The sequence below is a fragment of the Monodon monoceros genome, unplaced genomic scaffold (assembly GCF_005190385.1).
Source record: "Monodon monoceros isolate NGI ecotype Baffin Bay Population unplaced genomic scaffold, NGI_Narwhal_1 Super_Scaffold_20, whole genome shotgun sequence".
Classification (NCBI taxonomy): Eukaryota; Metazoa; Chordata; class Mammalia; order Artiodactyla; family Monodontidae; genus Monodon; species Monodon monoceros.
Window position 1 is genome coordinate 76,166,089 of NW_021703777.1, and position 25,026 is coordinate 76,191,114.

A 25,026-nucleotide genomic window follows, 5' to 3' on the forward strand; every position below is an offset into this window, starting at 1 on the left:
GAATACTATATTAGAGGTAATAGTACTTCAGTTATACAAATATTTAGTAATAAGAAAAATGTCTCAATATCCATAATGCAAAGCCCACTGACAAAGTGCTCCAATAGCAGTAAAAAGAAAGGGTAATGGGAAAATCCAAGAGAGAGTGTTGTATGTGCCTGAATATACTGTACCTCATTTTCCCCCCAAAATTAGGCATCAGAAAAAAGGTCCTTATGGTCAAAACTTTAAAAGTCTTCTCTGAGGCAACATAGCAGAATGCTTAAGGCATAGGCTTTGAATCTACATTAGCTGAGTTCAAATCCTTTCTTCCTTATTTACTACTTGTGAGTTCTTAGATGGAATAATCTTTCTGTGTCTTGGTTTCCTCACTGGCTAAAAAAAGAGATAATGGTAGTATCTACCTGTCAGCCCTGTTGAGAGAATTGAGTTCATAAAGTGTAACAATGCCCGGAACATAGAACCTGTGTATCATAGGATCTCTACCTGCCTGTAATTATTGTACATCAATCTGAACTGCAAACTACAGAACCGTGGGAGTGGGGAGTGTAGCCTAAAACATCCTCAATCAATCCTAGTTTAGGATACATACAGAAGCCATCTGATGAAATTGGTTAAAAGGAGGTGAAGATATTTAAAACTGATTAAGCAATTATTTATGGGGTATGACCTCACAATTTTAAGTGTACCATGTTACTGCAAGCATCCTTTTAAAAACCAGTAAAAAAATTGGTGAATCGTTAGTGTACATATTTGGGATGAATGAGAAAAAAACAACTTCTTAATATAAAGCAAGCAGGAACTTGTGGTTTGTAATAAAATTCCCAATGACAGAATCATAAAAGCTTTCAGCAAATTAGGTACCTTCAAAAATTTAGACAAGTGAAAATAATATACTCTGAAAACAAAACACCTGTGATTCAAAGTGAGGCTCCAATGATGAAGTCATTGATGTTAAAGTTGCAAGTTAAAATTTGAATAAAATTATTTTATAAAATATGCATGGAAAAGGCAGTATTTCCACATTGATATATAATTTTACTTTTATGAATAGTTTATCTAAAATGATGAATTAAATATTATAAGTAGACATATGCCTATTTTATCTACATTCCTAAAATTTTATGTTTGGCAAAAGTAATATTGTATTTTCCTTTATAGAAAAATAGAGGGATTACTTTAAATTCTCTTCTGTAATAATTCTGGGTGTCAGAGATTTGGAAAGCCTTGAGAGGGAGGTGGGATTTGAACGTAGTTTTGAAGAATAATTGGACAAAAGAGAATAGAATTAGATGTATTGAGAGACTACTATTTTCTAGGTGCCTTAGATATGTAATCACATTAAATTCTCACAGGTATTATTATTCCCAGTTTACAGATGGGGAACTTGAGGCTCAGATAAGTTGAATTTGCTCAAAATGTCACAACCTACTGATCAGGCTTCGTTTTGAGCACAGACCTTTGCAATTCCAGCACTGTGTGCTTTCCCTAATAGGCAATCCAGTGCAGAGGATGGTTCCTGGAGAAGACTGGGTTGGAATTCTCTCTGTTTTATGGAATATTTGGTGTAAATCATGCAACATCTTTTTCCTAAGTTTCTCCTGGTGGGGATAATAACTCTATCTTTTCAAGGAGCTGCTGAGATTATTAAATGAGCTTTTACAAGTAAATTGCTGGGAATAGCAACTGGCACATAAATGCTCTATGGGTGTTCACCTTGATGATGTAAGGAGAAAGGGAAGGAGAAGAAGGATGGAGAGGGGGAGGAGAGGAGGATGGTTTTCACTCTCTCAAATTGCCTCTTTCAGAAGCAGAGTGCATTCTAAGTAGGAGAGATGGGCAGAGCAAAGACATAATTTGACGAGGACAGAGGTATCCGTGCTCTCTCACTAAAAATGGAGGAAATAAGTGTTGGAGTGGGTCATTTTGGAATAAATCCAGAAATAAAAATATATGTTCCAAATACATATTTGGAATAAATAAATAGGTGGAAATTAACTGGGACTATATACTCCAGTGGCCTTGGCAGTAAACAGATTTCCACACATCAATTCTTATAAAGATATTTTTCCTGCCTCCTTTTCTCCCTGAATGCCTCACTCTGAGGGCTGCTAAATAAATAATGTATAGCCTATGAATACCTAGATGTGTTCAATTTATCCACTATTTACTACTTAATCTCTTTAAGTCTCAATTAAGCCTATGTTTATAAAACTGGAAAAAGAATTCCAACTCATGGAGTTGTTGTACAACATATACAACATATATCTTAGGTGTTTGGCTAGAACCTGGTATGATTAGTGCCTCAGACGTCTTTTATTTTCCTTCATATATTAAGGTTCTTAAGATCAGCATATTTCTTATAACCAATGTATACTTTCAATGAGGGAGCATTGTTTTTCTTTCACTTCCCAGAGCTATTATTAAATCATTGGTGTGCCTTACAGTGCTTAACTTTATTTCCCCTCAGAGAAGACTGTAAATCTAGGGGTCGTATTGTCTTTGCTAACCACTGTATTTTCAAACTATTAAAAAGTAAATGTTCAATAGAATTTTCAAACAATAAATGACAGAATAATAATCAAGGAACTAAGATATTGCTGCAAAGAGGCACAAATTCTCAGTTATTTTATAAAATCTACCAAGAGAAGTAACTTGAGGACTCAGTATTCAAGTAACGATGCTTGACGTTCTGAGACATACCATAACTGATGTAAGAATTTTCGTTTATTTATAACCCACCTTGTTCAGAAAAGGATTTAAGATGGCTTACAAAGATAAAAATAAATGACAAGTATGTGAGAACTCTGAGGGAGAGGAAAAAAATTAAAAAAACACAACGAGTATGGACTTAACATAAAGTCAAGAAAGAGCCACAAAAATAAAATTCTACAGGAATTAAAAAAAAAGACAATCCTCAAGGTTTGGAAAATCTCAAGAAAACTTTCCCGGTGGAACTAGGGCTTGCTATAAAGTATTTAGTTTAAAAGAAACTGGAGATTTGGTGTCTCTGGAGCATGCTTGCCACAGCTGTCTCAGAGTCTCCCCAGGGGCAGGAGGGTGCTTTTTGATGGGCAGGTGTTTTGGTGAAGATGAGGCCTTCCTAGGGCCTGGGCTCCTGGGAAGCCTCCCACACTTCAGACTTCACCAGTTATTTCATTTTTATAATAAGCTCAGCGCTTTCCCTAATTGCTTTACTTCCATCAACAGGTCTAGGGGAAAGATAAGGACATTTCATCTTTTAAGGGAGACAATTTCAGGCACAGCCTGTAAAAAGATGTTAACTAAAAAATAAGGAGCTGGCCCTTGAACTCACCAGCAGACAAGTGGATTTTATGGACACTTAGGTATTCTGGGGCGCACAAGGGTTTTTCTTTTTGGATTCCTGTATTTTCTTGCTGTCTTATTTTTACTTCCAAGGGCAGAGTGTCAAGGTCCAAGTCCAAGGGGAAATGTCTTTCCCGGATCTAACAATCTCAGGTGCCAGAAGGACTAGGGCAGGGTTATCCCTTCCCTCGGAGGGGGGGCGGGGGGGGGAGCGTGGAGACAAGAAAGGGGAATTTAAAAAATCAATGAGGAGGCTGTGTTAGTTCAGATCTAAATGGAAAATCACCTCCACCGCTTAAAGCTGTGTCTGCTTGGGCAAGTTGTTCTGCCCCGCAGACTCCTCAATTAGAAAATGGGAATATTAATGCCCTCCTCACAGAGACGTGAAGGAGGATCCGATATAATGCATTCAGCCTAATCAGTACGGGCCTTGGTAAATAGATTCCCGGGCCCATCGAATGTAACTTTACGCAGAAGCAGCCTGGGAAAATTAGCGCCCTAGATGAGTCTTAAATTTGTGAAACGCTGAGGCAACCTGGAAAGTACTTAGTAGGGTAATACGAATAACCAGTGGTGGTGAGGTTCCGCCCACTTGACAACCCACCCATCAGTGCGTACCGACCAACCAACTGGCCGGCTGGCCGGAGCCAGGGTAGGGTCACGGGCATCTCCGTCCCAGGAGGGTCATGACCTCGCCGCTTTGGGCTTCGGGACGCGTCCTCGCAGCTTGTCCAACCCCGCCGGGAGCCTCGGGGCCGAGGTGCGTCAGGTGGCGAGGGTGCCAGGCGCGGCCAAGTCGCGGCGGACTGAGTCAGCCACCCAACTATGCTGTGGAACCCGGGAGGCCGGCTCGGCTGCCCGGATCGCTGAGCCCCGCTGCCCCCACGCCAGGCGCCTCTCCCCGCCCCCGCTGGCCGGGAGGAAGCGGCCGAGGCGCGGCGCCGAAGCACCTGGGCAGGGCGCGGGCGGCGGGCGCGGCGCTTCCGGAGCTGCGCGCAGGTCCGCGCTCCCCGCCTCCAGGTGCGGCGGCCGCGGCGTGCCGGCCGGAGTGACAGCGCCGCCCGCGCGGCCGCCTCCTGGAAGCAGACGGCGTGCGGGCAGCTGGCGGGGACAGGGAAGGAGGAGGCCCCGCGCCTGGGGCAGACGGGTGAGGACCTATCGAACCGGCTGGGAGAGACCCCGGCGCTTCGTCGCGCCTCCCAGGTCCGCTGCCCGCGCGCAGGGCGAGTCCCGAGGGCCGCAGAGAGCTGGTCGGCGGGGCCGCGACCGGCGCGGGAGGACCGTCTCGGGCTGAGCCGGGGCTTTCCGGCACCTTTCCGGGTAAATTTCCAGAGCGCCAAGTGTTCGGCTCCGGTTTCTGCCCCTTGGATTTCGCTCCCGCATGTGGGCGTCTAAAAGGAAACCAGAAGTGGGTAAGTGACACAAAAACTCCGCTTACTAATGGGAGTTGACTCGGGAGGGTGACAATCCGGTTAGACAACTAGACCCCTTCCTCGAAAAGGAGCTGCCCTTTCTTGAGTTTCAGGTACCAGGTTATTTTCTCGGTAGAGATAATGAGTTTGCTCGGATCTCCGTGCTCCCCCGCACCCTGCTTGTTCTACATTTTGAGACGGCAGGCCTGTTAATTAACTTTAATTACAATAATTTGTCCTCCACTTGCCTGAACTCAACCTTATACTCGAGAGCTGTAGACAGTGAGTTTACCGGATTGATCTCGTTTACTTTTGGAGACAGAGTATCCTGGGAGAATGGTTGCCCATCTCATTAAGTAAAGTAAATTCATCCTCGCTTGTTTTCTTAAACGTTTCCCTCACCTCCTTGCGACGATCTGGAGCAATTTTGATTTGGGGGAAGGCTTCGTGAAATTATATTGTGAACTATAATCTTTGATAATTACAGGCAAGTTAGGAGCTAGTTTGTGTGGAATAGTGACATTTTAGGCTGTCGCAAGTTTGTATGGTGACAGCAACTTTTTTTTTTGCAAGCTTGTCCTTGAAGTAGGCTGCTCAGTGGAATATACCCTTTTGGTTAAAAAAAAAAAGCATACTGAAAAGTAAGCTATTTTTAAAAGTACATTTAATCGGATGTCACTGTGATTACCAATAACAATATTGTACTTATAAGCTCAGTATTGATTTCCCCCCGCACTTAAGCACTCTACACCCAGATGAGTTTATGGAACTTTGCCCATAAATAATTGGAAGATGAAGTTATGGCTGTTTTAAAAAGGAAGCTAACTTTTTTAAGGGGGGAAAAAAAAAGAAAAATATTTTTGAACTCTTAGTTGTGACTTTTATGCCCATACAAGAGAAATATTGAGGGGAAAATCCTAATGACATTCCACTGTTCAACTATGTTTAAAAAAGAAAGAAAAAAGTAAAATGGGTCATGGAACTAGGCTAGAGCCTAAAGTGGAAATATCTCCCTGATTCCTTTTCAAACAGATATTTAACACATACGCACTTAAGGTGGGTCTTAACACCAAGAGTGTTTTATATAGACTTGATTTGTCAGTACTAAAAGATTTATTTAAATTAAAATGTACCTAGAGGGGAAGTCAAATGACTTGTTAAAACTTATTTATCTGGTCATGTGTGTGTTTGTAGTTTTTCCTTCCTCTGTAAGCCTGTCAGATTTTATATGGATTGTCCCTGAAAGGAGAAACGGATGGTACATTTACACACACACACACACACACACACACACACACACACACACACATATATGAATTTTTCCTATGTCTCTTGTGTATTAAATTTTTTTTGAATGAAAGATTCTTTGAATTCTATAGTGCTTCACAGTTTTCAGAAGATTCGCACACATGATTTCATATAATCCCATAACAGCCCTTTTTTTCCCCCACCTACTCCTGTATTACCCCTTCCCCTGTTCCTCTCCCCACTGGTAACCACTAGTTTGTTCTCTATATTATCTGTGAATCTGCTTCTAAAAACAAATTCTTAATCATCTAGCATCACTACAACTTTCTAGCAGTGTTTGGCTCATAGATATTCAGTGAGTACTTTTCAATTCAACTACTTACTGTGATCAAGTATAGGAGTAAGATTATAATGAATTACAGTTTTCTTGGAAACTCTTACATTAGCACCATAAGACTATGAAGTTTTAAAAACTCGCTTAGGACTCTGGGTTGTAAATGTCATGATATTTGAGAAGTTATTTCTTTTTGCTTTGTTTCTTTCTATCCCACCTCCTTGCAACTTTGAAAAAGTTTGGTGAAAGATGCTATAAAAATGCTACTTATAAATGACAACCATTGCTTTTAGCAAGTGGTTCTTTTAATGTTTTCTTTTAACAAGTGTTTTGGTTTTTTTCCCCTTGTTTGTTGACTCATTCATTGAACCCAATTTTTGGACTTTCTAAACTGAGGGATTTTGGGAATTTTCTGTAAAATATTAGTTAGGTAAAGAACATCTTATTAATGTTGGAAATAGTTCTTATCTTTGACCAAATGTGATTGATGAGAGACTAGAGGCTATGAGATGTCTTCTCAATCTTTTCTGTGAAGTCCTGGACCACTGTAGTTTATCATTTTAGGTTTTTTAAAGTATTGGCCAGATTAAATACATATTATAGCTAAACCTTTTGCTCACTATTTCCTTAATTGAAATAGTGGTCAATGGTATTCTCTTTGCATGATCCTTTCTAATTAGAAATGTGACCTGTGAAATTTTTACAGTTTTGACTCAGAACAAACTTACTTCCTTACCCATGTTATAGAGGGAGCAAAGGAGTTCGGACATGGATTGGAGTAATCATTTTGAGCAGCTTCAGGGGTGAAAACTACTAGTGAAGAGGTGGGGAGAATTATTTTTCTGTGTTATATTGTTTGTGTACCTGGTGGATGAGTAGGTGAGGGAATACTCAGGAAGGAACAAAGAAGATAAAAGTAGGACGCAAAAAAAGTAGGATGCAGAGAAAAGGACTTTTGGTTACATTACATAGCTTTAGGAAGAGGAGAGAATGGTTTAATCAGTTTGGAATTGGAAAGATGATCAGGGAAAGGTAGAAGAGAAGTGTGGTCTCCATGCTGATTATCAGGTGATGGGCTCCTGGGGGTGGTCGTGGTGAAAGTAGTGGCCAAGACACTTGCACAGTATCTTGATGAAGTTCACAATATTTAAGCCCATTCATGGCCACTTCCAGCTTCCTTTTCTGTCATCACCTTTCATTACCTGTTGAACCCTAGGTCCTTCCCAGCTATTCTCGTCTCCTTGATTGCCTGAAGACAGCTCCCTCACAGCCCCCTTTGTGTCATTCCTTCTACTTGAGATACTGCTGTCTTCACCTGCTACATTTCTTCCCATACATCTTGAAATTCCCCTCCATAGCTCCTTCACTGATCACTCCATCCTCAGAGTTCTGAATTGCTGCATATTTCACTTATATTCATGGAGTTGATTTGAGATTTTTGGAGTTCCTTGGCATTCTTGAAAGATGGTGGTGCTACTTCTGTATGTAATTAAACATAACACAATACTTAAAATATAAACCATGTGTAAGTCAAGGTCACAAAACTTGAGTTTGCTCATCATTATTCTTTAAGTGCTTTTATTCAGTACATTCGAGTCTTTCAATTTTGGTGTTCCTCCTTTACTGGCACTTACTGACTAGTAAAGAACTGATCCTATGCATGCCATTTTCCCTTGCTTACAGCCATGTCTAATCTATCCCTTTAGATTTTAAACTCTTGGAGAGAATACATTGCATTTTCACTTTCTTTATAGGACTTAGCACTGTTCTTAAATGAGATAATAGGTATTATCTTGAACTGCAAATATTTCCCCCTGTTATCTTTGAGAGAGTAGTTAGCGTTCCTTAAATATTTATTGAATGAATAAATGTAAATAAATGAGTCAATAAGGTGAGAGACATTTGCTGAGATACCCTCTACCTAAGAAAAAGAGACTTTGATAATTACAGAACCAATAGGAATAAGCCCTCAAATTTAGTTGGAAAAGAGGTCAGGGTACTATTTATAAATGCTAAGAGAGGAAACCATGCACAGTAGGCTATTTTGAAACATCTGGTTGTTAGTCAAAAAAATGTGACTCAAATTCAGAGAAATAGTGGAGTGTACATTTGTACTAAAATTATAAAATTGATATATATAAAAGTGCATATATCATAAGTATACATTTTATAATCTTTTTATTGAAGTATAATATCATGCTAGTTTTTATCTCAGCCAATTAAATGTTAAAGCTGTGCTCAGTGTAGCATGAAATAGAACAGAATCCTGAAGAATATGTATGTACCGTGCTCATATCAAGAATTCTAAAGGGTCCGATTTTCCTTTCAGCTGTCAGGAAACAGATGTGGCTAAACTGTAGAGGGGGTAGGAGGGGGCTGGCACCAGGCAGAGGCAGCTGCCCAGGTTTTAGGGGCACTCAGGTAGGAGTCCTCTACAGTGGTGCCGGCTTTGGCTTACTATGACTTTTCATTATCCCCACTCCTGCTCTTGTAGAAACTCAGGAAGATTCTTGACCAAGAATTAATGGGCCCACATTAAAGGTCTCTGAATTAGAATTGAAAGTAAGTCTCAAGCATTAGGCAATTAAAATCTGGAAGGACAGTTTGAAAGAGAAAAGACTTACTGAAGCTGAGAAGATTTTCAAGCCACGTAACTAGCAGGATGTTACTGAAAACACCTAAACCCAGGTACTACTTTATGCTAGTAATAACTTCTCAGAATAAGGAAAGGAATGATCACTACTGGCCTTCACTGGATGTGGAAATGGATATTAAGTTCTAGATTTTGAAAGAGTTGTCTTTCAGATTGCCCAGAAAAAGGTAATCTGAAAGTGACTTAGTCTTTTCTCCCTGATCCAAACTGCAGAACGCTTCTGCCTGGAGCCTAGCTATTTTCAGCTCAAACCTCAGTTATTCTTCATCTAGCAGCCAATAATTACATGCTTATTGCTTGCCAGGCACTAAGACCTTTATGCATATTTACTCATTTCATCCTCAAAACAGTCCTGTGGGGTAGGCATTATTGCTTACAGATCACTGCTTCCAGATGACAACAGTGACAACAGTGCAACTCAGAAAAATAAAGGAACTTTCCGAAGTTTATGCAGGCGTCACATGGCAGAGCTGGGATCACTGGTCATCACTGTGCTTGTCCCAAGTCAAAAGTCTTCAGGTAAAATCATCATTCTCGCTACTATAACCACATCTATATTTTACTAAATTAATAAAACTATGTTTACTTCTGTGTGAAGTGCTTTGTAGATTTATTAGGAGAATAATTTACAGTGCTAATTGAAAGGAATGCAGTTTTATTAGGCCGGCAGAAGAATGCCAGTCACACCATGTATGACCAAGTGCAATACTGTATACAGTGGATGAATTAATAATCAGCCAACATTTTTTGCACACTTACAATTCATGTCAGCTACTGTTCTATATACGTTATATATTTTACTTTAATTCTAACAGAAATCCTATCAGACCTGCCGTCTTCATTTTACAGCCAAGGAAACTGAGCTTCAGGGAAGTTAAATAACTCCAGGGACACAGTAAACAACTGGGAAAGACAGGGTTGGAATTGCAGGCAGCCTGACTCTCACTCTTTGTGCTTTGTGTACTATGGCCTGAATATTGCAAAGAATTAACTGTAAGTGACTTGTAGGCTTCCATATTTACCCACTTACATGGACACATATACTCACAGCTGCAAAGGTATATACAACTTGAGTTTGCAAGGCATGGTATATTTCAGCAGCATTTCCCTAGTGACTCTAAGTCCTTATGCATAACTAGACAGTCCAATGAGAGGGAAAATATGACCTCCTTGATACCCCTCTACTGTTAAATCAATTGCATAGCTTTTAGGAGGCATCAGTGTTAACAGCACAGATTGTGGAGTCCGACTCTTAGAATTCTGGAATCTATCTGCTGTTTATCTTCTGTGTGGCTTTGGGCATGGGTCTTTCAAGGCAGCTGTGAGGATTGAATGAGATCCTATACAGATGGTTTGTAAACACTCCACAGATATTGGCTATTACTATTAACAATGTAAGTCTGAGGGAGAATGAAAGCGATGGATGTGTTTTGATGAATGGGAAAGAGAATGCTTAAGGTAGAGAACATGGGGCAGTGAAGGTCAGAGCCTGTGGGTGACCACAGTTCAGAGAGAAGGCCAGGTTGAGGGAACTGGGTTTCCTGTAAGGGGTTAAGTGGGGGTAGTGTTGCCACAGGCTAAGGTAGGTGACTTATGGTAGGGGAGAGGCATACTAAATGACCAAGTTTACAGCTTCTGAGGTGAAAGTACTCAGACTAGAACAATAGGATTCTTGACCTCTGACCTTTTGTAATCTGCTCTGTACTGTAGGATGGAGTAATACAACAACAAGCCTGCTTTCTCAAAACCACTTCCTCTTCTGCATGGTTGTAGGGAACAAGGTGGAACGATTTGTCTTTATGCATATGTGGAGTTAACATCTTGGTGTTAAACAGTGAGTTTGCTTGATATGCAAATACAGCAATCCCTATTTCTCCTGACTATATTCTGTACAGAAACAAAGGTGGAATTCTGTAAGACCTGTAGCCAGAACTAACTAGCTCAGTGTATTATTTATATGCAGCGCCCTAAGTTTTTAAGAGATTAGCTATTTCTCCACGTTAGTAACTTGAAGTCAGGGACACTTCTTTTAACCATCTATAGTGTTAGGTATCCTTTAGGGATAGCTGATTAGCTGTAAAGATTTGGACAAGTAAAAATTGTACCTGAGGTTTCTACCTTGGGTATCATTGTAGGATGTCCTAAGTCATCTTTCTTATCTACTGGTGCCACTCAGTCATTATGACCAGCAAAAGAAATTTCTTACACATTTCTTGATTTCTCCCTAGGAGATAGTTCCACTCAATTGGGGACCACCGTTCTGGAATACAATAAACTTCCCTTGTTTTTAGAATGTGTAAGACTTGTATTGATGACACTGAAAAGTTTTGCTACTCATGTGGCAGCCTAATTTCTTTCATTTGGTACACATCTTCTAAGGTTCCTTTCAGTCCTGGGATTCTATGATTGTTAAGCCATTATTTTGACATATTTGCAGGCTTCTAAATACTGTAAGGTTATGTTTATGATTTTAAAATGGTGTGCCATTTAAAAACATGGATTAAACTTATGAGTGAATTCAGTTGTACTATGCTACTTTTTACCTCCCATAAGATATTAAAATCAGGCAAAGGTGATTCCAAAAGTCTTCAGCACTGAGTACTTAATGACTTTATGGTTTACTGGAGTGACCCAAGGTTTTCAGTTATTTTCTTTCCTAGTTCAACTAGGGAATATGACAAAGTTATACTGGTAATGGGTGGGGGGATGGGTGGTGGGGAGTGGTTTACTGTGGTGGTTTTTCATACTTGAGGCATTTGGAGGGGGAGGGCTATCCCAACCCATAAATTTTTTTTTATTGAAGTATAATGGATTTACAATATTAGTTTCAGTTGTACAATATAGTGATTCAGTATTTTATAGCTTATACTCCATTTAAAGTTATTACAATCTACTGGCTATGCTGTTCAATATATCCTTGTTGCTTATTTTATACATATATATTTGTTTGTATTTCTTAATCTCTAACCCCTATCTTGCCCCTCCTCACTTCTCTCTCCTCACCTCTAGTTTGTTCTCTATATCTGTGAATCTGTTTCTGTTTTGTTACATTCATTTTTTAGATTCCAAATATAAGTGATAACAGAGTATTTATTTGTCTTTCTCTGTCTTATTTCACTAAGCATAATATCTCTAGGTCCATCCACATTGTGGCAAATAACAGAATTTCATTCTTTTTTATGGTCAAACAGCATTCCATTGTATTCTGTGTGTATATGTATCACATCTTCTTTGTTCATCATCTGTTGATGGACACTTAGGTTGCTTCCTTATCTTGGCTATTATAAATAATGCTGCTGTGAACATTGGGGTGCATGTATCTTTTCAAATTAGTGTTTTAGTTTTTTTCTGATATATACCCAGGAGTGGAATTGCTGGATCATATGCTAGTTCTAGTTTTAGTTTTTTGAGAAACCTCCATTCTATTTTCCACAGTGACTGCACCAATTTACATTCCCACAAAAAGTGTATGAGAGTTCCCTTTTCTCCACATCCTCGCCGACATTTATTATTTGGGTTCTTTTTGATGATAGTCATTCTGATAGGTGTGAAGTGATATCTCATTGTGGTTTTGATTTTCATTTCTCTGATGATTAGCAACGTTGAGCATCTTTTCATGTTCCTGTTGGCCATCTGCATGTCTTCTTTGGTAAAATGTCTATTCAGGTCTTCTTCCCACTTTTTAACTGAGTTGTTTGTTTTTTTAATATTAAGTTTGATACTGAATATGTGAGCTGTGACCTTATTGGTCATATCATTTGCAAATATTTTCTCCCATTCAGTAGGTTGTGTTTTTGTTTTGTGGATGGTTTCCTTTGATGTGCAAAAGCTTAAGTTGGATGTAGTCCCTTTTGTTTGTTTTTGCTTTTGCTTCATTTGCCTTGAAACAGATCCAAAAAAAATATTGCTACGATTTATGTCAAAGAGTATTCTGCCTGTGTTCTTTTCAAGAGTTACATGGTTTCTGGGCTTACATTTAGTTCTTTAATCTATTTTGAGTTTATTTTTGTATATGGTGTGAAAAAATGTTGTAATTTCATTGATTTACATGAGACTGTCCAGTTTTCCCGGCACCACTTATTGAAGAAGAGACTGTCTTTCCTCCATTGTAAATTTTTGCCTCCTTTGTCATAGATTAATTGGCCATAAGTGTGTTGGTTTATTTCTGGGCTCTCTATTCTATTCCATTGGCCTGTGTCCATTTTTGTGTCAGTCTCATGCTGTTTTGGTTACTGTAACTTTGTAGTATAGTCTGAAGTCAAAAAGTGTGATACCTCCAGCTTTGTTCATTTTTCTGAACATTGCTTTGGGAATTTGAGTTTGCTTTTGTGGTTCCATGTGAACTTTAGGATTATTTGTTCTAGTCCTGTGAAAGATGACATGGGTATTTTGATAGGGGTTGCATTAAATCTGTATATTGCTTTGGGTAGTATGGCTGCTTTAACAATATTAATTCTTCCAATCCATGTGCACAGGATTTTTTGATATCATCTTCGTTTTCCTGCATCAGTGTTCTATAGTTCTCAGAGTATAGGTCTTTCACCTTCTTGGTTAAGTTTATTCTTAGGTATTTTTGATGAATTTTTAAAAGTCCCATAGGTGGTTTGGAATGCTTCCAGTTGTCCTACTGCCAACCTTCTCCTCTCCCCAATTTTTGATTTGAAGATCTCTTATAGTGGTTAGATGGATTGGAGAAATCTGTATTTGAGTCCTGTTTCTGCTCCTTAGAAGCCTGGTGACCTAAATAGACAAAACTTTAAAACTTTGTGTACTTTCCACTTGTTATCTTAAATCATCTCAAAGGTGGGAAGGGGTCATTCAGAAAACATTTATTGAGCACCTTTTATGTGCCTGACAGTGTTCAAACTTAAGGCCTAGAGCAGTGAACAGTAGACAAATCCCTACCCTCTTGTAAAAGTCCACAGATGTCAGGTAGTGACAAATGCCATGAAGACAGAGAAAGCAAGGGTAAGGAATACTGAGGCACAAGGCATGCTTGTATGCATAGGGGCATTAGGGAGGGCCTCTCTGAAGAGGACACATTTCAGCAGAGACCTACTCAAGTGATGGAGTGAGCCATGAACCATGGGTATATGTTGGGAAAGTAGATTTGAAAGAGATGGAAGGGTGAGAGGTAGGGTCATGAGGTGGGAATAGGACTGAACCCAGCTTAGTGGTGATTGAGTGATGGGGGTCAGGGGGCAGTCAGGGGAAGCCAGGGAAGATGAAGTTGGGAAGTTGCCGAGAGTGACTTTCGTTATAAAGTGAATCATTCTGGCTGCTGTACTGAGAACATGCTGCTTGTGGGGGCAGGGGGCCAGGACAGAATCTGGGATATCAGTCAGGAGGCTGTTGCAGTGGTCTGAGATAGACAGGATAGTGGCTTGTGCTAGGATGTGAGTAGGAGAGGTGGTGAGAAGCAGTTGTACCTTTAAGGTAGAGCTCAAGAAGATAATAAGGTTATGGTTATTAAGTGATACTGAAAGCCAGGCATATAGCAGGTGCTCTTAAACGTTACTTCCCTTTTACTTATACTTTCTCTTGGAAATGGGTCAGGATAGCGAGGCAAATGTATATTCACATCTGCATTGCTAACTGTATGTTCTCTAAACATGTACAGCATATACATCATATACTATGTATAAACAAATAATTTGACTGGAATTTATTGGGCAGCCTATATGGGCTGGTCATCATCTTGGCAGATTTATTAGTTTATTATGGGATAATAAAAATAATTATAATGACAAATGCTTGTTTAACATTTGTTGTGTGCCATTGGTGTTCTTGATGCTTTACAAAAGCTTTATGAAATAGGAACTATTATCACTCCTACTTTCCTGATGAGGAAACTGAGGCACAGAGAGGTTAAATACTGGGATTTGACCAAGATTGTCCAGCTCCAAAATCCTGGCTTTTGCACTGCACTACCCCACTTCTATAGGTTACTATGGAATGAATAGAATGTGATTAAATGCTAAGAAGTAAATGTGGTAGGAACACAGAGAAGAGAGTATTTCTTGTTCACTAGAGACCTTGTGAAGGAAATACCATTTGAGTTAGACTTCAAAGAATGGGAAAGGTTTCAACTGTGGGAAGATAATGGCTTAGTGATGAAAATAATTATAATGAGGGAAGTGAATATGTACAAAACACTCACCGGGGACTAAGCACCATTTTAACACTTAAGGTGGATTATCTCATTTAATCTTCACCAGCACTGAGGTACCTTTGAGCATTTCCATTTTATGGGTAAGGAAACAGACACATACACACGTGCCTATGAAAGTGGAGGAGGGTGGGAATTGAGTATGACTCAGACTCCTGGGCTGTTTGGAAGGGCATCCATCCTAAGGCGGGAGAGTGATGGGCTTAGGCTCAGGTATGAGGAATTGAAAACCGAACCAAATTTTTGTTGTGCATCCCAGTCATCTTTGGAATGTGTTATAAATGTAGATTCTTGGGCATGTTATCATCAGTTGTTGCTGTACAGCAGATCCACTGGCCGGTACCTGGAGAGCCACAAACTTAAGAGCATGGCATGTGTGCCCGGTGCCCAAGTGGAGGTCAAAACGTGGAGGGCTTTGATTTCATGTTAAGGAGTTTGCACCTGGTAGACTTTTTATGGTTAGGCGTACCCATCTATTTGCATCTGGTGAAGTGCCTGGGGGTTTGAAGCCTCTGAAGTGGATCTGTGAACACCCTTGGGTGGTCAGACTGTTAAAGAGTCAGATGACTGGAGGATGCAGCCGACACAAAACTGCACAGAGGATTTTAAGGCCTGTGGCAGGGAGCTTCTCTGGGTCACGAAAAGGAATCCGGTTCATTAGCCCTATTCAGCATGTCCACTGATAGCAGAGAGAGGTGGTTTTGCTTAGAACATTTGGTATATCCATCCCTGAGTCAGCCACTCAGGAAGTTTATGTGTAAGAGACAAAAAGGACTTGTGTGTGAAAACACGAAGGCTCCCCACATGTGCACACACCCCCCAAAAAATTCACAAAATGGGCTTCCGAACCACTGCTACCATCCTTCCCGGCCAGTCTCCCATCTCTTAAACATGTCCCAAGCACTTTGCAAATTTCTAGAAACCTAGTTAGAGATGTATATGGAGAAGGGAGTGATTCATTCTATTTCAAGGGGTTCATAGGAAGCCTTCAGAGAGGAAGTAATACCTGCCTACTCAGAATTTTAAATAGTGCCGAGGATTTTGCAAAATGTGTAGATTTGCAAGCCGTTGCAGCATACGCAAAAGGTATGGGGCCATCTAACAGTTTGCTGCCTGGGGTAAATGATAATTAACAATAATGTGCTAAAGTCAGTGATGTGGCACAGGTTAAACTTGAGCCTGAAGTTAGTACATGGGAACACCCACCTTGCAGGAAATGTATGTGAGGTACGGTATCTGGAGCATCATTGCCGTTTACATCAATAGTAGCTGCTGCTGTTTTTATTGTTAGACTGAGACCAGACTGTCATATGGCACCCCAAGGAGCTTAGACTGTCTTGTTCAGATGTGGAGTGACAGACCAAGTGTGGATTTTCAGTAGTTCAGTGGTACGTGGAGACCAGGCTGAGGGGTTTGTTGGGATGGTTGCAGTGATTCAGGCAGGAGATGTAATGAGGATCTGAACTGTGTTGAGGAGGGTTGGAGGAGTGTATCAGTTCACGTTTTTTTTTTTCACAGTTCTGGAGGCTGGGGAGTCCGAGATCAAAGTTTCAGCCGATTTGGCTATAACTATTTCCATTTTGTGATGGGCAAACAAAATTAGCTAATGCGTTTTTTTTAAACAAAGTAATTTTGTGAAAAAGAATAATATATCTGAGAATTAGGCTCGTACGTGGTGTTGAGGTTTAACTTTCTACTTTTTTCCTGACATTTTGTCATTTTGAGTGTGACAGAGGGATACCTGTTTGACAAAGGCATTTCCTGCCTTTCATCTCTTGTTTGTACTTTTATTTCTCTCTTTCTGCAGTGCTGCCTGAATACGATATGTGTTTTCCCTTTTTTCATATACTTACTTGTCAATGTTGGCTGATGTTTTTGAACAGTTAAAGCAAGAGCTTATGGGCATGTAACACATAGAGGCTCTGAGTTATGTCTTTTGAAGAGCTACTTTGAGATGTGATTTCCAGAAATATTGCATCCGTGCTTGCTCAGATAAATATACCTTGTTTGGCTGTGTCTCATTTTATTACTTCAGTGTATGGTTGTTATGCATATTCTGTATTTTTTTCTTTTTCCTGATGCATAATATACAGAAATTTTTGCATACCATACATTTTTACAAACTGAATGCAGCCATGTAAACAGCACCTGATAAATCAACTTTTTAAAAAATCAATGCTGTTTATGAGAAAAATGGACCTATGTGTATATGCTGTATATAAAGGAAAATGTGACCTTCAAACTTTTTCCTTTTACTTTCATACTAACTTCCTGTTATCTACTGTACAGTTGCTCAGCTAGTCTTATCCTATATAACAATATTTACATACAATGCTGCTGCAATTTTGAAGTGAAAATTATTAACCTGAGAAGTATGTTCTAACTGTGCTTTTGGAGAGAGTCTTTGAAGAAGGTGTACTAAAGGGGGAGTTGTTCATATCTAGTTAGGTACTATTAAGAAAAATTATCTAAAATTTGGAAATCAAAAGAATGTACAGCATGTTCCTTCAATGCCTTGTTGGGGGTATTGTTTAACAGGCTCACCTCAGGGATATTTAATTCTAATTCTTGTGCTCCACTTTCCATTTACTATTTGTTTAGAGCTCCGGACTGAGAAGTTACCTGTTAGCTTATAGATTTTTGTCTAGTAGAAAGATATCTCCAAAGGTTATGGTTTTATTGTCCTGCAGGGCACTAACCAGTTTTTTATCTAACCTACCCATTTTATTCTAGCACTGAGGAAAAAAAAAAAAAAAAGCCTTTTCTGATGGACTGTGTAAATCTGTTCCACAAATGCTCTTGGAACTAGCCCTACCACCTTACTGGTTCCCTCATTAATTAATGAATGAATTTTTTTGGATACATGTTCATTTTATATTTGAGAATCATTTTTTTTTTACCTTTTTGAAAATTGTCATTTGATACTACCACAGCATTTCTGTCCTGTCCCTTCACACTCTACCTAGGAGTTGACTTTCTAGGGCATACAAAGTAATGCACAAAGATTCCAAACTCTCAGCGATCACAAGTAATGATCCTCATTTCTATCGTTTTTCTTCAGAGAACGTTTATAATGTGAAACTAGTTTTAATACCCAAAATGCCCTAATATATTGCTTTCCTTTTTTTCTAGGCTTAAGTACATAAAGCATTCACTGTGCAGAAAATAACATTTTGAGATAAGTGATAGAGGAAAATCCAATACAGAAGTGCACCCTCTTGTGTGTGTATTGCATTGTACTGCTTCTATCATATTACCTAGTAATGAAGCCACCATTATGTCCTCAGTCAGTGAAGTGAATGTTGATATCAAAGATTTCCTAATGAGCATTAATTTGGAGCAGTACCTCTTACGCTTCCATGAATTTGGTTTTAATAATGTAAGGGACTGTGCAGAAATAAATGACAGCGTGCTCCTCAAAGTTGGAATATCACCTACAGGACACCGGAGGAGGATACTTAAACAGTTACAGATAATCCTGTCAAAAATGCAAGATACCTCAATATATGCAAATGTTCATAAAACAAAGAAGAATCATGAGACTTCAGAGGATCACCACACTCCATCTTCTCAGAATACCTGCCTAGAACTTTCAGATTCACACAGTGTTCAGACACCCAGCCCAACGCAGTTGGAGACTGTTACAAAAAGTCTTGATCAAAATGAAGTTAGTGTGGAAAATAGCCAGTCTTTTAAATCAGATGATAAGCTGACTCTTCCTACATACAACTTTCCCATTCCGGAAGAAGAACCACACCTGAATTCAGATTCTTTTCAAGATTCTTTATTGGGTAGTGAAATTACTGACGTAGAATCTTTGACTGCACAAAAGACTATCGACTGTACAACCGAAGAGGAACAAACAAAAAAGGTTGATTTGATCTCAGAAAATGTGAGCAAGCTTCCTAGTGCAGACCCTGAATTCCTTTCTTCACCTGACTGTTCAGTATCAGAAGCAAATTCTGGAAATGGAACTAATGGTTTATTAGAAAGCTCACCACCATCCCCATTCTTTCAATTTCAAGGAGAAATGGTTGTAAATGATTTGTATGTTCCGTCATCGCCAGTCCTAACACCTATGAGAAGTCGTAGCAAGTTGGTTTCAAGACCATCTCAATCTTTTCTGCTAAGACATCGGCCTGTACCAGAGATTCCAGGGTCAGCAAAAGGAATTTCAGGGAGGTAAGAATTTTTATGATAAGTTGTGTGTATTCAATTTGGGGGAATTTAGTTTTTTTTTAACAATTTTATTTTCAGTGTTCATTTCTAAATTTGACCCATTCAACCAACCTTTTCTTTCTTCTGAAATTTTTTGTCATACCATCTCTCTTGTACACCACTGCCCAGAGTCGGTTTCCAACTTATAACTTCCTGGGACTCTTCAGCTTTCTCCTACTTAACTGGGGGACTTCATTTCCCCTCATTCTGCCTGGACATTCTTTCCTGTACCTTCCTCCATGCCTGGTATTATATTCTTCCATGAGTGCACTTTATATTTGAATTGCTGACTCTATCTCCCCACTAGGTTATGCGTTTTTTGGCAGGGGCCATGTTCCTAATGACTGTATCTCTACTACCTGACATGATTGGCATGAATTAATCATTCACCACGCATCTAGCGAGCACTTGCTTGGTACTGGTCACGGCACTAGATGCGGAGGAGGTAGAGAGAAAAAAAGGGGCTTGAGTGTAGTGTGGAAGACATGTAAAAAGTAGTAGCAGTACAATATGAGACCACTTCAGCTGGAGACCAAGAACGCTAAAGAGGGGGCCTACCGGCCTGTTGGGTCATTGGTACCCTGAGGTAACTGTGGAGTCTAAGAGGAGCTGACTTATAGCAGGGAGAGCTTTCAACCATTTCTCAAAGTTACACCTAAGATGTGGTTTTCTTCAGGGTTGTGGTGGGATTTTTTTTTTTTTTTTTTTTTAATTCACTAAAAGCTAACACTTGTCTCTGTTGGGAGTCATGAGGTTGTTTAAGTTCAATCCTTACCGCTGTGGCACTAAATGCAATTACAAATTCCTGTAAACAGGCTCTAGGCTGGCATTTCTGCAAGATTCTCATTCCCCCTTTGTCTCCCTGTGTATCCACTCTGTCCCTGGTGCTGGATCTTGGTTGTATTTACAAGAGAAAAATATGGAAATTTAGTACATGCAAGAGAAAACATGGCAATTTACAAGACCATGTTAAGTACCTCCCATTAGAGTGTAAACTCCTTGAGGGCAGAGGCCCTAATTAATTTGTCTTTATCATGGCATCCCTGGTGCCAATGGCAATATTGAGTATTTACTGGGAAATCAATTGGCAGTATCATTTATTAAACACCTAGAAGCTGGTTTGGCTTATAATTTTCCATGGGTTATCTAATTCTCACATTGGCCCTCTGAAATAGGTATTATTCCTCCATTTTCTTATGAGGTAACTGAGCCTTAGGTTAATTTTTCTAGGATCACATGGGTAGTGAACTGGGATTTCATTCCAGTACATCTGACTCTATAACACACTTTCTTAACCACTCATTTAGTAAATATTCTTAAAAGTGTTGATTGCATATATAAGAAATGGAGTATTTCTTAGGAAAGTAGAAGATCACCAATTTTTGTATGACACCATAGCTTTAGCATATTTTGCTAATTTTAAACAATTAAAAGAAAGTAAATGAGAAGGGTCTGCTATGTCTTTGCGGGAACAGAATCCTTTTGCGAGCCATAAAGATAACTTCAGATAAGAAACATTTGGCTCAGGTTTTAAATAAGTTGTGCTATTTTTCATAAATTTTTGAGAATCTTTTGATGTTCATTTACTTCTAAGTGTAAGCTTTGCACCATGTGAAAGACTTGTTATTCACATTGTGACTGAGTCTTTGAAAATGAGAATTAAAATAATGTTGAAATTAGTAGTAAAGAGCTTAGCGGGAGCTTCATCATAGCACTGCCAGAGAACCCATTGTCACCTCTCTTTTCTTCTTTGATTATGGCAGTAAATGGTAACTAGGTATTTCTGGTGATCAAATTATAAAATGAGAAAGTAAATTAAATTATTTTCAGACTTCACTGTCTGTTTTTCTTTGTGGTCCTTGCCTGAACTGCAAACAGTAATTGCAAACTAATTACAGTGTTATGACTTTTATAAAATGAAACCGTGGCTTATATAATCTGAGATCCTCTCTAATCAAATAACATCTAAACGATATTTAGTACATTTCTTGCTGTACCATATAAATATATTTCTTTGTGGTCAGTGATTTGGACATAATTTCTTTACTCCTTAAAGATTTCATATAAGTGTTGACAGGAACATGATGCTGGATGTGTATTCCTGATGTGTGAGGTGCTTTGTTTCTATCTCCCTGGACATGTACCCTCACCCCACCACCCCCTGCCAATTTATCTGATGCAATTAACTTGCCAGTCAAATGGGTTATGTTTGTCCTTGCCTTGGGCTTCTTCCCTGAACTCCTGTCTGCTCCTTTTGGGAAGGCTGGGCTGGGTGGGGCTATGCTGGACACTGGACCTCAGGATCTCTTTTTTTAAGTCCTATCTTTTGAGGGCCAGGTCAGATCTAGGCTTGAAAAGCCAGCTTCTTCCTTATCAGCTCATCTGGAGGTCTCCCACAGAGGTCTCCAAGCAGAAAGCAAGTCTCACCAGCTGCCCTTCCCTGGGAGTCATAGGTGTGTCTTGTGATCCTTCCAGGAGGACCCTCCTTAGTGCTCAAAGCAGGAAGGAACAAGTATCTTTAGCAACTGAAGAGATACCTGTCTTATCTTCCTCCCCAGTTTAATGATTTTCATCCATCTTTCATGTAACTGTTTTATCCTTGGCACAGTCAAAGCCCTGTCTTTTAGGTGTCACGCCTTTGAATGTTTGGGGGGAAGGAAAAATAAGGAAACAGCGGTAAAGGGGAGGAGTGTGGTATGCAAGGGTGCACTGTGACTGGAGTATCTGTTATAACTTGTTATAAGACTGAGGTGCTATAGTGACTGTTTGAGGGCTTTTCAAAAATTTGAATTCTAAACCTGAAGTCTCCAGCCTCCTGTGAACTTTTTATTAAAAGTAAAAATCTTAGATTTTTTTCTCTAGATGTATTAATACATAGATATTAAAAATGGATGCAACTATTTTAGACTTTAATGTTGAAATACATATGAACCAAAAACGTACAGAAAAATGGTAAGCAATTGTTTGCTACATTGAATTAGAAAAATACAGAAACTCATCCTATCCTTTCCATGTTCAAGGAAAACTTTACATTTCATGTTATAGCAGAAAAATGCTTAGCATTCTAAAATTCAGACTTTTTCCTTTAAAATGACTTTTTATAAAATGGGTTGATTATTTCAATATTTGCAAATTTTGACTTGAATATCTAAATAATGAATCAAAATTAATAGTTAACCGTTTGATTTATTGTTAGAGGATAAAGGTATCTGTGTGATCCTTTTTACAAGTGAAAAGACATTAACATTTGTACCCTTTATTCATAATTTGAAAAGCCCTTTGTTTGAAAAAATATATTTTGAACTGAAGCTTCTGCTAGGTGATGAAAAAGTTTCACAATAATGATGTAGACTTTTGTGCTGTAATCCTTCTGTAATTATTTATTCTTATCCTAAGGACATTTTTTGTAACTTTGTAGATTGAGACTTAATTATCTGTGCATTATACATTTCATATTCGTAGTCTGTGCTGTAATTAATGCACTCTTGTGTTTTCCGAATTCAGATTTGTGTGTTTTAGTTAGACATTATGTAACCTCAGGGCAGTTTCAACTGCCGCCTAATGATTGTGGTGTTTTTCTTTTGAATTCAATACTACAATGACCTGTAGTTTGTCTGTTATGAATTGTAAGAATTGCATTTTTTTAAAACAAACATTCTGTGTAATGATAAGCACGGCTGCCTTGCTTAAGTAATAGGTAAGTGTAGATCATAAAGAGAGATCTTTAACGTTAATTAAACTTTGTGCCTCTGCTTTTCTTGGCAATTTTAGTGATTAAAAAATATGTGAACACATAACATCTGTAGGCATGTTGAAGATTCACTTTGATAATCAGAGTTAATTTTTTGCAACTTGGTGTTTCCTTTAATATTATTTTTGAGATTTGTTCACATCCATGCACGTATTTTAGCAATAATTGCTGTATAGTATTTTATTAAATGATGGAAAACACAGTTTATTCCCCTACTAGGTCATTGACTATTTTTTTTCACTGTTACAAATGAAGAGTTCTCATACTTTTAAGGACTTTAAGAAACATTTGTGCATATTCAGTGTACCAGGAAGACCAAATGTTCTTTTCACTAATAAAAAATATAACAGTTGGCTCATTCTACCTGAGTGTTTACATTGTGTAGGGCACACACCTTACGCTCTTTAAAAACATCATCTCATTAATCCTCATAATATTCATAGGCAGCAGACCCTTTTTTCATTCCCCTTCAATAAATGAGGAAAAATAGGCTCAGGGCTGTTGGGTAACTTGACCAAGATCACCAAAGCATAATAACAAAAAATGATAATAGCTACTGCTTTTCTAAATGGGTTTTAAATTTTTGCTAATCAACCATGCTTTATATTTCAAATTTAAAAGCAATCGCAGTTTTTAGGATAACTGATGGGGAAATAATAGGGCAGAAAGAGGGAGAAAGGAAAGAACGTGGGCTTTGCACTCAAGACGGAATTGACCTCAAATGTTGGTTTTGTCTCCTATTAGCTGTGCGCCTTGGGCTGGGAGAACGTCCTTTCCTTATTGGTAGGATTAGGACACTAGGTCCTACCTCAGTGGGCTATTAGGAGGATGAAATATGAGATGCAGATATATAAACCCCTAACAAAATGCTTTGGGCATAATAGATATTAGAATATAAAATAGCTTGTGATAATTTATTCATAGATAAATGAGAATATAAATTGCTAATCACCAGTTTTCAAAACAGCTTGTTTCCTGTATTGACCTACTTTTCATCTACAGTAGATCAAATGAGCTTGGTTGATAGATTTGGTAATTGCTTGCAGGTGGATATTGAATAGAGCTATCAATAAAAATCATCGCAAACTTTTTTCTTTACATTTATCAGACTAAAAGTAAAACCAACAAAATATGCTTTAAAAATACCACTAATGGATGTACTTAAAATAATTCAAAAATCTTTTTTTTTAATTTACTTTTTTTTTTTTAGTAAGTTAATGTTGAGTTTTTTATTAAGCATGGTGACTTACAAAAGGGCTTATGGAGCTAGACTGCCTGAGTTTGAATCCCAGGTTAGTTACTTACGAGCTGTGTGACTGTGGAAAAGTAAGTTAACTGCTTTGTGTGACAATCTTCTTCTTAAAAAATGCAGATAAATGACAGTTCTTACTTCTTCGGTTGTTTGTGACTACACACACACACACATTATGAGTGTGTGTGTATTTATAAAATTTTGAGACCTGTGTCTGACATATAGTAAATGCTTAATAAGAATTAGCAATATATATTATTAGCACAGGTTACCAAAGATGTAGAAAATTTGAATGCTGCTCAGCGGTTCAGATTATTAATATGTATTTGTGTCAGTGACATACAAATTTGAGGAAATGATTATAGCCATATGACAGTGTCAAGAATCTGGAGATAATGCACAAATAAAGGGTGACTTATTTTGCAACCCTTTGGTAAACTTGTGTGCCCTCCCCAGCCAAAGACAACTTCTATCCTGACTTTAAATAATGATGATTACTCTCATTTTAAAAAAGTTTTACATCTTAAGTATGTCCCAAACAATATACTGTCATTATTTTTTTTAGCATCTTTATTGGAGTATAATTGCTTTACAATGGTGAGTTAATTTCTGCTTTATAACAAAGTGAATCAGCTATACATATACATATGTTCCCATATCTC

General features: G+C 38.6%; 1 protein-coding gene across 5 annotated transcripts in view; it reads left to right on the forward strand.

Annotated features, from left to right (window-relative positions):
- The first annotated feature begins 4,418 nt into the window (after nt 1–4,418).
- ARAP2 (ArfGAP with RhoGAP domain, ankyrin repeat and PH domain 2) overlaps nt 4,419–25,026 on the forward strand; it is a 194,879-nt gene continuing 174,271 nt past the window's right edge. For 2 of the 5 annotated variants that reach the window (XM_029234845.1, XM_029234842.1), the window contains exons 1-2: nt 4,419–4,739; nt 18,276–19,325. In XM_029234845.1, the coding sequence (XP_029090678.1) occupies nt 18,421–19,325 (905 nt within the window). In that variant the 5' untranslated portion in view covers nt 4,419–4,739; nt 18,276–18,420. Of the gene's footprint in view, nt 4,740–9,409; nt 9,494–18,275; nt 19,326–25,026 lie in introns of those variants that run through there. The other 3 variants (XM_029234843.1, XM_029234846.1, XM_029234844.1) reach the window with 3 other exon arrangements.